General features: G+C 35.1%; 1 protein-coding gene across 1 annotated transcript; it reads right to left on the bottom strand.

Moving 5' to 3' along the window:
- Positions 1-1,989: 1,989 nt before the first annotated feature.
- On the bottom strand, positions 1,990-4,961 carry LOC131032954 (putative disease resistance protein RGA3). Its single transcript, XM_057964057.2, has one exon. The coding sequence runs from the start codon at positions 4,904-4,906 to the stop codon at positions 2,171-2,173; it is 2,736 nt and encodes a 911-aa protein (XP_057820040.2). The 5' UTR covers positions 4,907-4,961; the 3' UTR covers positions 1,990-2,170.
- Between the last annotated feature and the right edge of the window lie 10,511 nt (positions 4,962-15,472).

Genomic DNA, 15,472 nt, shown 5'->3' with positions numbered 1-15,472 from the left:
AACTTTAATTTTTATAATCTAATTAGAAATTATGACCCCACCAAGTTGTACTATCAAGTATAATTAATAATTATAAGAACATTAAGATGCATGGTTGGCACATATTTACCATTATGTCTACTTAAGCATATCAATTAATGTATCTAAAGTAAAATTATCTAATATTAAAATGAATCATATGGATCTTTATAAATAGTAACAACTTCATCCTTTTGAATCCATTTAATATAAAATTGTAACATATAAGGAACAACTTGACATTGCTTAATTTATAGACCACTATGTAATGCATTGAACGGATCCAAGTTAAGAGTGGTATAATATTCAACGTTAATCTTCTTTAAAAGGCTGCCTAAAAATAAAATAATGCAACCAAAAATTTCAATTGAAATTCCATGAAAGTTATCCTAAAGGAAACAATTGACTTCTCATATTATTTCTATTAAATAATATTTTTAGCATATGTCAAATTGACAAGCTCAATAAGAACACCTTTAATTGGTTTATGAACAAGATAACATATAGCATATAAAGGACCATAGTAACCATTCACAAGGATCTCAACAAAAGAAAATATAGTAACTATCATAGAAGATGTTGAAACATTAGAATCATTACTATCCATGCCTACACATGTTTTTTAGAATCAAGTAAATCAATATGATTTAAAAGATAAATATTTAATTGTACCTTATGTGAACCTTGTGCCTTCAAAAGACATTGTTATAAGAAATACACTAAATGCAATTGACCAAATAGATGTCACTTAACATCATTGCACACAAACATATATATCTATAGGATTGTTTGCACAAGGCACATAAGACTCTCAATATCTTTGGCTAGATTTTATAATTGTATGAAAAACACCCAACAAGCAATCATGAGCATGAAAGTAATAATAAATAGTTAAGAAAATTTGTACCCAAATCATGTAGAACATTAATACTTATTAAATTAGTTTGAAATGGTTACAATAATGGATTTTTATACAATTTATTGCATTACCTCAACTATAACTAGAATGTTTCAAGTCTATTCCAACTTTAACCTATCTTAAGTCACATGCCTACAAAAAAATATCAAATCATTATTTTATGGTAAATAATTTTAACCACTCTTAGATTTCTTTGTAAATGATCATTAATCTAAGCAAATTAAATATACCTCTATAGTTTCTCTTCATAAAAATATAAAAAACATTCTAAATCATCACACATATCATATTCCTAAAAAGTAGTAATAACACCTAGAGATATTATCAAATGGTCAATAGACACAAATACATATAATCTTCTGAATTAAGTACTACATAAAATAGTTGTTGAAAATATAAATGTGTAGTGCTTGGCTAACAAGATTATATAAATATTTGCGGTCGTCTATCATTTGATGACATTTTTTAGTTTCTTAGTAAATGTTGAAGTGGACTAAAATAAAAAATATATAACAAAGCAAGTATAATAAAGGAAGGAAATGCATTACTCGTAGATGATACTTTTCATACTTGAATTCACTAAGCACATAAGCTTGCAAAATCCCAATTCAACCTAACTTGTTTTTGTAGTTTCAAATTCTTGAACTTTACAACTCATTATTTGTTTATCCGTATTGTATAAAATTGTATAGTACTCATTATCATTATGTAAATGTCTTTCCTCTTATATATTTGTTGTAATCATTTTTTCAATTAATAAATGCACCAAAATCTAAACTTTCAAAATTGAATATTTCCATTAAAAATCTATAACAAATATAATTCTTTATTTTATATAATTAAATTATATCTTAAATTTTATTAAAACAAATCAACGTACACTAATTATAATTTCTAATTCATAAAATTAAAAAAATCCAATCATAATATTAATTTATTAAATTAAAAAAAATAATAACAATATTTAAAATTAGATTGATCTAAAACTTAATTATATTTTAAATTAAAGTATAAAAAGAAGTAACTTTTCGAATGTTATTGATAATTCCTAAGGCAAAAACATATGGAGGAGCCCTTTTTACATATAAACGATCTTTAAGAAATACATAACTATTAGATAAGGAATTCTACGTCTTAACAGTTAGTCACAATTTTCAAAATAAAAAAGTATATGAAGGAAAGATCTTACACAACTTATGCCGTTGCTCTCAAACTGAATGAACGAGCTGCTAGTTAGATCAAGTCTATCTGAATGTTCGGATTATTAGCTTTGATTTTATTCCAATCTTCCCCACCTTCCTTTAACCTCTCCTCTAACTCTACACTTTCTTGGTGTAACCGTATCCTCTTTAGCCGCCTCAACCGCTCCAATCCCTCTGGAACTTTCTTCACCTGCGGACAGTCACCCATCATTAACACTTCAAGGCATTGCATCGCTCCTTCCTCCAATGCGGGCAATTCCTCCAAAAAAGGGAACCTATAAAGCATCAGCCTAATTAGCTTAGGAAACCTCCCACTCTCGCCAAAGTTCTTGGGCAATTTTCTGCATCTCGAATCACTGTTTAAACCCAATGTTTCTAAATTGGGCATGTTTTGGAGCGATGGATAATCACTGCATTTCCTCAATACAAGTTCTGTCAGATTAACCATACCGCATATCCAACTTGGCACAGAGAAACGACTAAGCGCAAGTCTTTGAAGATCTTTCATAGCCTTCATTTTCTCTGGAAATGCTGGAAGATTGCATTCTTCTATATCATCCTCTCTTGCAGGATCGATCAAATTGCTTACTTCAAGAATTTTCATTTTCACCAGATGCTCAAGGATACCATCTTCTAAACTTCTCAATTCACGTTCATCTACCAAAGCCAAAGCTAATTCCTGGAGACTTTTCAAATTGCCGACTTCTTTAATATTTAATACTTCATTCTCTTCGGTAGAAAGTGAGATGCTGTCAGATCTCAGTGTCCTCAGATACAAGAGGTTTGAAATTCCCTTGGGTATATGATGCTGAAGTTCATCTGAGCAGCCGTTAACGTCAAGATGGGAAAGAGATCGGAGCTCACCTATCCAGTCAGGTAGACGATGTATGCTACTGCTTCCAGAAACATCAAGAAATTGAAGACTCTTTAGTCTTCTAACACAGCTTGGCACCTCCCCGATCTTTGTTTGAGACAAATTCAAAACCTTGAGAAGCTTAAATTTCCCAACACATTCTGGCAGTGTAGAGATGGCAGTGCTGCTCAAGTCGAGAACACGGAGTACTTTCATATGATCAAACCAGTGTTCTGGAATGCTTGTAATTTCTAGATTCTGCGAGAATGAAAAAGTGCGAAGAAGTCGCTGAGAATGAATAGGTCCTCCTGAAATTGCATCATTGGTTATACCTTTCTTACCCAATAGTAACCGGCGGCACCTTGTTTCTTGTAAGGGAAGATGAAATTCACAGTTGTACTCTTTACTTATATTAATAACCAAATCATGCAACAAGTCATGCACGGTGTAACAGCCAAGAAATGTGGTTACCTCCAGCAAACATAGATCTACAAGTTGGTGTAAGTAATTCAACCCAATGTCCCACTGTTCTTTCTCTCTTTCTTGTGGAATAAAACCTTCAGCTATCCACAAATGTATCAAATAGTCTTGATGTATATCTTCGGCCTCCTTTATCATAGAAAAAAATATCTTTGTATCCTGTGGAAAGAAAGAGAAATAAGCAAAACAAGATTTAAGATGTGAAGGAAGCGAGTCGTAACTCAGCTTGAGGATTTGCATCGTTGAGTCCTCTGTCCCTCCTACATCTTTTAATTGCCTTAGTTTTGACTCCCAGTTCCCTAAGCCCACAGATTTGGCCATGGATGCCCCAACTGTCTTAAGAGCCAGTGGAAGCCTCCCACATTTCTCTACAATTTGAGTAGCCAAGCTCTTGAGGTCTTCGGGTGGCCTATTTCCGTCACTATCGGGGAAGGCAAAGAGGCAAAACAGCTTCCAACTATCCTCCTTTGAGAGTTGTTGCATCTCATAGATATGAGCTCTCATGTTTGCGGCAACATCTCTACTTCTGGTAGTAACCACAATTTTACACTGGTTGTTACCGCCAGTGGGAAGACCAAGCCTTTCTATCAAGTCACCTTGTACACTACTCCTCCACACATCATCAAGAACAATCAAACATCTCCTATCCACTAAATGCCCATGAATCAACTGAGCTAGCAGCACAACACTGATATTAGGGTCCATTTGCAATTTAATTTGGTAGGCCAGGTCGCATTGCAAAGTTCTAAGAGAACAAGTCTTTGATACAGAAATCCAGGCAGAGTGGTCATACCTTTGTTTATTTGTGTCATAGACATGCCGCAGAAGGAATGTTTTACCTAGCCCGCCCATTCCCAGGACGGCAACAACAGCATGCTCTTCTAACAATCTCACTATTTCTTTCACCTTGTTGTCTATAGCCACTGCTCGTGAATCGGTCTCAGCTAATACACTCGATCTCTTCAACTCTGCTCCTCTTTCGGAAGTACTAGTTGAAGGCTGACTTGAATTCAACATCTGATGAACAAGATTGAGCTCCTGGGCCTTTTGAATGGTAGAGGTCATCCTATCTTTCAGATCTTTAATCCTCTTCCCCATCTTATACCGAAAGGCTAATTGACTGAAATGGCAGAAACATGATGGAGTGGGCCTTGTATACAAAGGTTGAACAGTGCACTCATCAACTATATCTTCTGCATCAAGAGCAATATCGTTCACGTCCATCAGCCATCGTTTCACAGAAAGATTGAGCGCACTTTGCTGATCAGCAGTTTGTAGATAACCAGATATATCTGTGAGCTTTGTCTGCAACAATTGGAAGTCCTTTCTGAAGTTGAGCACCAGTGATGCCTCATTCACTACTTGTTGCGCCACAATCTCACCAAGCTTTCCAAGCACGCCGTTGGCAAACGCAACAGCAAATCCTTCGGCCATCTTTGATTTGTTACAGGCTATGGATTTAGAGAAGAAAACTGAATAGCAATGCTACTCAAGCTTGGCTGAATGTGAGTCTAACAAGCTGACAATTCTCTAAATTTATAAGAAAAGGAAGCTTCTCGTCCAATGTAAAGGTAAAGTTTATTGGGAATGAAGTGTGCATCAATTATGGCATATGCCCACGTTGTCTAAAGGGCGGATTCCCTTAACATGCTTTTGAAACGAAAGAGAGTTTAATGGACCAGCGCTTTAATAAAAGCAGAGCAAGTGGGTTCTAACTTCTAAATGTTTAGTCGATATCAAACATCTTTATTCGTTGCTTGTCAGGCACTTGGTATTTATGCTTGCTGTGCATTTCAATTTTCGCATTTGTCGATTACTTTGAATAAAAGCAGATCATGTGGGTTCTAAATGTTTAGTCGATATCTCAATGCAATCAACATCTTTATTCGTTGCTTGTTAGCCACTTCGTATATATGCTTGCCGCGCTTTACAAATTTTGCTTCGACAACCATTTCTCCATTACTTTGGGAGTTAACTCAGGCATTCCCATTCTTATCTTGTCGATATTGTCTTGTTTTGCTTTGATTCTCATTCTAACTACTTTTTCTTATGAATGAGTAAGAAACAAGGAGTGGTCAAATGACAAAAGTAGTTACTTTTATTATATTTAATATTCAAATTAATGTCTAAAAAATAATTAAATGTTTGTCAAAACATAAAATATCTTATTTTATAATCTAAATAAAAATGTCAAAAACAAAAATTAAGACTAGAGGAATGTAGGAAGTCTCAACAAAAAGTACAATAAAAAAGTACACATCTTCATATCACCCATTTTAATTCAGTTAACTATCAATCAAAATTTTAAAAAACTACTAATATATATATATTTTTATATTTATTATTATTAATGATTTATATATTTTAAGAAAATAAATTAAAATAAATTAAAAATAAAATATGTAAATATAAATAAATAAGATAAACATAAAACATGAGAAAAAAATAAATACTAAAAATTGTGATATGTAATTAAAATGTCTTTTAATATACTTGACATTTAAATGAGAGTCTAGAGAATAAATAAAGTGTTAATTTAAATAATTCAAAACAAAGAAAACAGGTAAAAATATTTCACATTAAAGCTATGAGATTTCCACAATCCATGTTATATTTTTATGAAGTTTTCTGGATTCGATTGTGTGTATTATTTTCCCATAAAAAAAATACACACAATTGAATCCAGAAAACTTCATAAGAATATTTCACATTTCAAACAATAACACAACAACAAAAATTAGGAATGTTAAAACAACAAAGGGAAGTCCTAACAAACAACACAAAGACCTATTATTCACAAATATACTCAGACATCTTGATATTAACCAGTCCAATTTATTTAACCAACAATTAAAAAAAGAAAAATTAATAATATATATTTATTTTGCTTTTTTTATTAATATTTGTTTATATATTTCAATAAAATATGACTAAAATAAATTAAAAATTTAATTAATATTAAAATAAAACATAAATAATATAAAATGAGCCCACCAAGGATCAAGTCGTGCTGAGTGCAAGGCTCTAACATCAAAAAGGGATGAGACCGAGATTGTGCCTCGAGCGAATTCGGTAGAATGGATACCTCTCAGTCCTTAGCTCTTTTCCAAAGAGGTTCTTGTACTCTTGTATCGAGTAGTAAAAACCAATTTGTGGACAAAGGTACATAATAATTATAAAAAAAAGAGAGCATGGTCTTATTATTCCAACAAAATTTGAGGCTCAAAGATTGACCAATAAAAAAAGGATTAACAATATTATGGAATACAAACCTTCATTCATTTTTATATAATCTGCTATAAAAAAACCAGATTGATCATAATAAATTTAGTGGCTAGTTTATTTTGCATATATATATACAATATAAGTAGTTGTTTTTAAACCAATGAAGTGATGAGATACTTTTTTGACATATTGGCATTTTCTTAGGGGTTGACATATTGACAAGCATTATTGATTGTATACACATTGAGTGGTATAACAAATATTTGAGGTAAATCTCTTGCATTATAAATCTTATTGACTATAAATATATAAACAGGTGACATTGGCACAACATGTTCTCTAGTACATGTGGACTTGGGGGGACTAGACCTTGTGACCTCATGCTTCAACACTAGAAGCTCTCACCAATTGAGCTAGGCCCTGAGCCCATATTAGTTTTTCTTCACTCTTATAAAGGATAATAAATTTTCCTTAAGTTCTTGTATAATAATATTACTTGTTAGGCACCTAGGCTCCTTAGTGTCAAAGCTTAATTTTTATAGCACAATGTAAACCAAATCCATCTCATTTATATAAATTATATTATTGTCTTTCCACAAAAAAATATTACTTTATTCATAACTAAAATCTCATAATAAAGCATAAAAAATTTAGTGAATATATATAACTTTTCATAGATACATAAAGGGTGGTTATCTATCCATATATTAACCACCAAAAATATTTTACATATAATATTTAGAGGTAGATTAGAAAAATGAATGAATTTGAGGGCTAGGAGCCACTTGGTCCAATGATACATATTGTGTTCATACTAGCTAGCCTCCTCCATATCCTTAAATTAATGGAAATTGACATGTTGGACCTTATAAATCTCATCCATGTACTTGAAAAGATTTTTAAAAATTTTCATGATGATGTTGAGATAACATCTAACAAAATTAATGTGAATATATTATTGGTTATCAAGGTGCTTGATAGATCCTCATGCAGAAAGTAGCTATCATTGCCAAAAAAAGCATAGCCACACAAAAAAGTGATTGAGTGACATCAAATATATTTCTTCTCCGCATAGATGAACCAACATAAATAATTATATTTAACATCATATTTTCAATTATTCTTATACTATCAACATCATCAATATCCTTTGCCAAACCTTAGAAAAGTGTAGAATATAGATGTAAAGCTTGTGATTAGATGATTCATTAGAGAGGTATAATCAAGTAACCAATCAACCGTTATGTTGGCTCCCAACTTGTCTATGCCTAAAGGGCTTCCATTTCTAGTTTTTACTCCTCATGAGGTCTCACCACCTTCATCTTGATCCATACCCATATTTAACCAAATTCCATTCCTAACTTATATGGAATGCCTCCTCATTAAGTATCTTACCACCTTGATCTTCTTTGAGATGTCATTTTGGAGACACACAAATTTAAGTGTGTTAAACATCTGACATAAAGTGTGACATAACTTTTTGATGTTACTTTAGAAATTAAATGAATGTGTTGGTGTAAATAATTGTTCATCTTGGATATTATTACACCTTACTTAAGTTTACTTAGGTACATGCATTTAATAGTAGTTTGGGTATGAGACACTTGGGTGTTTGTGCCACATTGGGATAGTGTGTGTAGGAGAATTTCCACCTTTTGTGGACTTATCTTGTTGTTACACTCCACATTCAGTGGGCGATCCACCTCATGTGGACTATTATATTGTTCCTCCTACCTACCCACACCTATTTCCTACCTACCCTTGTTTCTTATTGAGCCACATGTCATGTTTGTGTGCTCACATATCCATATAGCCTTGCCTATATAAGCTGGCTCATGTCCACTATATGTAACTTTTGATGATCCAGTTGATTAGTATTTTCATCTTGATAGAATACAGTTTATTCCTATCAATATTTTGTCTATCTATTGTATTTTTCATTGAGCCCTAAATCTTGGCAAAATCTCTCATGGTATCAGAGCCTATAGGGCTTTATTGATTAGTCTTTTGGAGACATTTTGGAGGCTTCAATTTTTGGATTTGAGGATCTTCATTTTTGGGGGGCGTCATACAGCGATTTGGACATCATGGTTGAATCCGGGAGGCCATTTCCATGAATTTTGGCTATAAAGTTGGCCTATTTTGGTGAGAAATTTTTTTTTGCCCATTTTGTCTATTATTGTACGGATTTCGAATTTTTTTAAAAAAATTTTCCAAAAAAAAAAGTATTCTCTAAGAAAAAATATTTTCGAAAGAAAAAAAAAATATTCGGAAAAAATCATTTTTGGGGGGGTCCGCAGACCCCCCCCGTGACCCGTAGTACTCTATACATTGCAGGTTGCAGGGTTGTACTCTATTGCCGTGCTTGGGTCTCTCGCCATGCTCTAGTACCATGCTGCCATCCACTGGCAGTTTCCTTCCTGGTACCCAGAACTCCCGGCTCGGCCCCTGCGGATCTCCCGGCACCTCAGACTCTCGCTGGACTCAAAGCAACTGCCACCACCGCCTCTGCTGCAGGCCCTGCCGCCTTCAGGCTCCAGGCCCCGACCACACTGTCATGTCAGTGCGTTAACGGCTGCTACAATAGCATCCATGCAAGCGCCACATCATTAGTTCCGTACAGTACGGAACTAATTGCAGAGTGCCACATCATCATGTCTGTATGGTACGAACGCCACGCAAGGGGGAGATGAAATTTTTTGACGGGTAGACAGGTGTCAATTTTAAGCCTATCATTTTTTGATGTTAGTGCCATGTTAGCAGAATTTTGAAATTTTTTGACCCCCTCTTCATTGAACTTTTCAGTTTTGTAGTTCAACTTTGGAAGGCCATATCTTTCTCATTTTTGCTCCTTTTTTGGTGCAATTTTTTTTGAAATGGGCTAGCATTTCGTGCTCTTCACAGTGGTGGAAGAATTTTTTGATTTTTATGGACAGATGTTTCAGAAATTGCAGATCTTCATGACTGTACCTGTCTAATCCCTGATTTTTCAACTTCAGAGGCTTCGTTTGGGGTCATACGACCTCCTTTTCAAGTGCCATTTTTTTTTAAAGTGAATTTTTTTGGTCTACTTTCATAATTTTCCATTTTTTTGTAGTGATTTTAAGTAGAAATTGTACTTTCAGTACTTGGCCATTCTTGGCATATTTGGTACTTGCATTTTGCTTAGATCTCAGTTTAGATCACTAGCAGTATTTGTTGAAGTCTCTTAGATCTCATTTTGAGAATTTGTAAATCGAATTCAAAAGTCCACTTTGCCTTGTTTTGCAAGTGGCCCATTGTATATGCACTAAGTATAAAGTGCCAAAATCAGCATTTTGGAAGGGGGGGGGGGGGGTTGATTGAGTATTTTGGGGGGGTGTCTTGTGTGATTGTGCCTCTCTCTATCTTGTGTTTTTTCATTTTGGTGCTATGGGTTTTCCTAAATTTCCACTTTTAACTCCTCATAATTATGCATCATGGAAGATTAAGGCATGGAGTAAACTAATGGAAAAAGGACTCATTCATTATGTAAATGAAACTATTACAGCACCACCTGATCCTAATGCTCAAATTGAATGGATTACTAAGAATGCTATGGCACTTGGAACTCTTAGAAAGTATGTGTCAGATGACCTCATTTTTCACATTGATAAGTGTACAACAATTAAAGAGGCTTGGGATATTTTTAAGAAACTGTATGGTCACATTGATGAGATTAAGGGCTACAAGCTTGATAGTGAACTCACAACTTTGGATCCCAAGGATTTTGATACAATCCAAGATTATGTCACAAAAGCAACTGAGCTAAGAGCAAAGCTAAAGGATTGTGGAATTGACAAAAAGGATGCTCAATTGGTTTATAACTTGTTGGACAAACTTCCTTTAGAGTATGCATCCTTTGTATCTGGCTTTCACACCCATACGTTAGCTCAAGGTTCCTCATACACTTCTCCCTCATTTGATTCATTCACGGAGATGTTGATACTTGAGCAATCTAAGTTGACCACGATGGGGATTCTGAAATCTTCAAAGTCACAAGCTTTGGTGGCTAATAAAGGGAATCAAACTAATCAAGGAAAAGGCAAGAATCAAAAGCAACCTAAGTCAAGACCACAACAAGATGGAGCACAATCTTCCTCTCCACAACAAGGTGATTCACCATTCTCACCTAGAGGAAATCATATAAGGATAATCTCTTTTGTGGATATTGCAAGAAGTCAGGACATGATGAACATCATTGTTATAAGAAGGATATTGATGAGTTGAAGAATCTTCTTGAGAAGAACAAAATCAACCTACCTTCTAGAATGTCTACATCAGCTTCTTCTTCCAAGGATAAAGGAAAGGATCACTCTTTTGGGACAGATAAAGGAAAGGGACAAGCTCTTTGTGCTACTACAAGTCCTAATTCAGGGAGATGGCTTCTAGATTCAGGGGCTTCTCATCATATGGCATCTTCGCAGTCTATGTTTTCTACATTTGAGCCTTGCCACATGCCACAGATTTTGATGGGAAATCATACATACATGGATGTGATTGGGAAAGGATCTATTGCCATTGGGGATAACTCCTTCAATGATGTGTTGTGTGTACCCCGCTTGACAAATAATCTTCTTTCCATCTGTCAAATCACACATGGGGCAACTAGGAAAACTATGGAGTTCACACCTGAGTTAGTTGTCATTAGAGAATTGGAGAGTGGAGCTATCATCGCAACTGGGGTGGTTGATCATGCATCTTAGTTGTACTCTTTTTCAGATTTTGGTCCTATTGATGAGGTTTATTCTTCCTATGTTGATGATTCAGATTTTGAGGAGAACTTTGGGCATTTGAACTTGGGGATTCTCACTTGTGATCCTATTCTTGAGCCTTGCATATCATCTCCTCCTCTTGATATCACACCACCTATTGCACCCGATGATGCAGCTAGTGTGACAGTTTTGCCTTCTTATGATTCAGTGCAATAGGATATTTCATGTCTTCCAGCTCTAGTTGATTGGGATGCCTACTTGATAGACATTACAGGTTTGTTTGTGGAGTCCTACATTACATATTTGGGAGACACCATTGATGATATTCATCTTCTCTTTGATGAAGATGATCCTTCTTTGATTGTTGCGAGGGATCACTCTAACCCTCTTGTGCATTCTCTACATGATCAATCTTTAGAGGTTGACATGATTGTGGATAATTTTGTACAACACTTGGAGGAGGTCTCTTTATCTTTTGAGGAGACATATGAGTCTTTGGACATTGTTCTAGGATCTTGGAGTGCCTTTTTCAGCAGTGTGGCGCGGTTTACCACCTTTGGAGGGGGTAACTTTCAGCATCGACATGGAGACATTTGAGCAATTTTCAGAGATTCCTTTCATCATGAGTATTTTTGCTTCATCTTCCCTTCATGATTGGGAAGAGTTTTTGGATCCACCTTTGGTTTTGTTTCTTCCTAAGAGGAGGAACGTGGTTTGACATTCATGGAGCAGTTTCTTCATTCATCTTCGAGCTTCTATCATTGGTGTAGATTCCACATTGAGGGGGGGCTTCCTAGTCTCTCTTCTTCTTCTCTCATATGGGGGGGAATTTTTCCTCACATGGGGTTTTGTTCCTCACACACTTCTATGAGAGTTCTTTGTATCTATTTTTCATCTCTCTTTTGGGGGAGGGTTTTTTCCCATTGGGTTTTTCTCTCTTTCCCCACTTTGTGAGAGATTTCATTGCATTGGTTTGCATGCATTTTCATTTGTACATGGGTACCTAACATGGCCTCATAGTCGAGACCCATCTTGCATTGCTTAGTTGCATTTGTAGACTTAAGTGCATTCCCCTAAGTTGCACTTAAGGGGGGGTGTTTGTGTAAATAATTATTCATCTTGGATATTATTACACCTTACTTAAGTTTACTTAGGTACATGCATTTAATAGTAGTTTGGATATGAGACACTTGGGTGTTTGTGCCACATTGGGATAGTGTGTGTAGGAGAATTTCCACCTTTTGTGGACTTATCTTGTTGTTACACTCCACATTCAGTGGGTGATCCACCTCATGTGGACTATTATATTGTTTCTCCTACCTACCCACACCTATTTCCTACCTACCCTTGTTTCTTATTGAACCACATGTCATGTTTGTGTGCTCACATATCCATATAGCCTTGCCTATATAAGTAGGCTCATGTTCATTGTATGTAGCTTTTGATGATCTAGTTGATCAATATTTTCATCTTGATAGAATACAGTTTATTCCTATCAATATTTTGTCTCTCTATTGTATTTTTGATTGAGCCCTAGATCTTGGGAAAATCTCATAGAATGTAATGAGATATATCAATATGAAGATAAGATATGGATAACATATGGTACTGAGTGTTGGTAAAATGGTGTCTCAACCTTGTATTTACATGATGTTACTATTTATATTAATTTTTTATTTGAGCACAAAATGGTGCGAAATTCTCTCCGAAGCTTTTGGTTGGCTAAATAAGCATTCTGGCAAAGTTATGTCACAAGATCACAGCTAGTTTTGTGTTAGACAGCTTAGATAACCGAAGGACAACTAAGAGGGGGGGTGAATCAATTGTCAACAGATTACAAAATTTTAAGCATTCAAAACCTGATTATCGGAACACATAAACTCAATACCAGAATAAGAAATATAGCAATTAAGTATAGACATAAATCACATAATAGTTACCATCCATCCATAACATATGGCACCAAGATTTGTATGTGGAAAACCTGGTAAAGGGAAAAACCACAGTGGGAAGCCTACCCACAGTTAGATGATACTTTTGTAGTAAGTATGTGATTACAAAATGAGGGGCCTACAAATGCAGGAAGGACAATATCCTAGAGCGCACTGCTCATCAAAAAAGGAGCCTCACTGACTACAAAAGAGATCCAAACTACAATCCAAATAGAAGAGTGAACTACAAGAATAGCATCTCATATGCCCGAGTACACTTCCAATTAAGCTCAATACCAGAGGTTTTAAACCTCTCTTACAAACCCAATTTGATCACCTATGATCAACCAAAACCTCTACATATGATTGCAACATTATTCACACACAGATAATCGCATAATCCCCAAAAACCACTACCATGATCTATAAAAGTGATCTTACATCATATATAAACCAACCCTAGACCTAAACAATTAGGTCACCCACCTAAAAGATAATACAATAAATTCATTGCATAAATCCACACTCCAATGATCATCCAAGTTGGCCTGGGACCAAAATAATATAAACCAATCAATAAATCTATTTGGTAACACATCGAGAGCATCCACCAACATGTTACATAAACCGGTTCATAACCTAGTAGAATAAGACCGGACCCAAAATAGGTCACCATAAACCAAATCCAACAACACAGATCAACAGGAACATGAACAAGATAAACAACAACATCCTGTGAGCCATCTAGAAGCCACACAAACACCACTTATCAAGTGCATCAAAGGATCTTCAACAAAGCTTTATTGGTAAAACCCTTACCCATGACCAAAGGCTTACTAGAGAAAATGATAGCTTCTGAGTCATCAAATCCTGAACCAACTAATCGTGATACACATCAAGAACACATGAATGACCAATCGAAACCAATTCCAAAAACCAAAGAATACCGGATCATAATTCAGCCACTCTACCGAAACCTACTAGAAACTAGTAAACAACCAAAATATCTAGTGTTGACATCAATGACAAAACATCAATGCAACACATAATCAATTCCTCCAAGTTTCCAACAATCTTCCCCTTTGGCATTGATGGCAACACTAGATGTGAGACACATCAAAGTACCAAGAAATGCCAAACAAGTCTCCCCCAATGGAAGATAGCCAATAATCTCCCACAAAATGATATAACAATGAAGCTCTGAACCAATAGACCAAACTCCCCCTATGAATGATATCTATGTTAAGCTCTAATCTCTCTCCTTAATGAATATATCTCTCCCTTATGTTTTTCACAAGAATATCTCTCCCCCTTTGACATCAATGCCAAAAATCTGATATAAATAGCAAAGATAAATCATAAATCCTTTGAACTACATAGCTGACTACTCCCCCTAAGTAGTAGCACTACCACATCAATCCAGAATGAATAATTGCTCTGATACCAATTGTTAGACAACTCAGATAACCAAAGGACAATTGAGAGGGGGTATGAATCAGTTGTCAATAGATTACAAAACTTTAAGCATTCAAAACCTCATTACCAAAACACATAAACTCAATACCAAAATAGTAGATATAGCAATTAAGTATAAACATAAATCATATAACAATTAGCATCCATCCATAACATATGACACTAAGATTTGTACGTGGAAAACTCAATAAAGGGAAGGGAAAAACCACGATGGGAAGCCTACCCACAGTTAGATGATACTTCTGCAGTAAGTATGTGATTACAAAATGAGGGGCCTGCACATGCAAGAAGGCCAATAGCCTAGAGTGCACTTCTCACCACAAAAGGAGCCTCACTGACTACAAAAGAGATCCAGACTTTAATATGGACAAAAGAGTGAACTGCAAGAATAGCGTCGCATATGCTTGAGTATAGTTTCGGTTAAGCTCAATACCAAAGGTCTTAAACCTCTCTTACAAACACAATTTGATCACCTATGATTGATGAAAACCTCTGCATATGATTATAACATTATTCACACATAGATAATCACATAATCCCAAAAACCCATTACCCTGATCTACAAATGAGATCTTACATCATATATATACCAACCCAGGACCCAAACAATTAGGTCGACCACCTAAAAGATAATA

The sequence above is a fragment of the Cryptomeria japonica genome, chromosome 4 (genome assembly GCF_030272615.1).
Source record: "Cryptomeria japonica chromosome 4, Sugi_1.0, whole genome shotgun sequence".
Classification (NCBI taxonomy): domain Eukaryota; kingdom Viridiplantae; phylum Streptophyta; class Pinopsida; order Cupressales; family Cupressaceae; genus Cryptomeria; species Cryptomeria japonica.
This window is presented reverse-complemented; position numbering and strand designations above follow the sequence as displayed.

Excerpts from the sequence above, each read along its gene's own strand:
- LOC131032954 (XM_057964057.2), bottom strand. The coding sequence starts at position 4,906 with ATGGCCGAAGGATTTGCTGTTGCGTTTGCCAACGGCGTGCTTGGAAAG.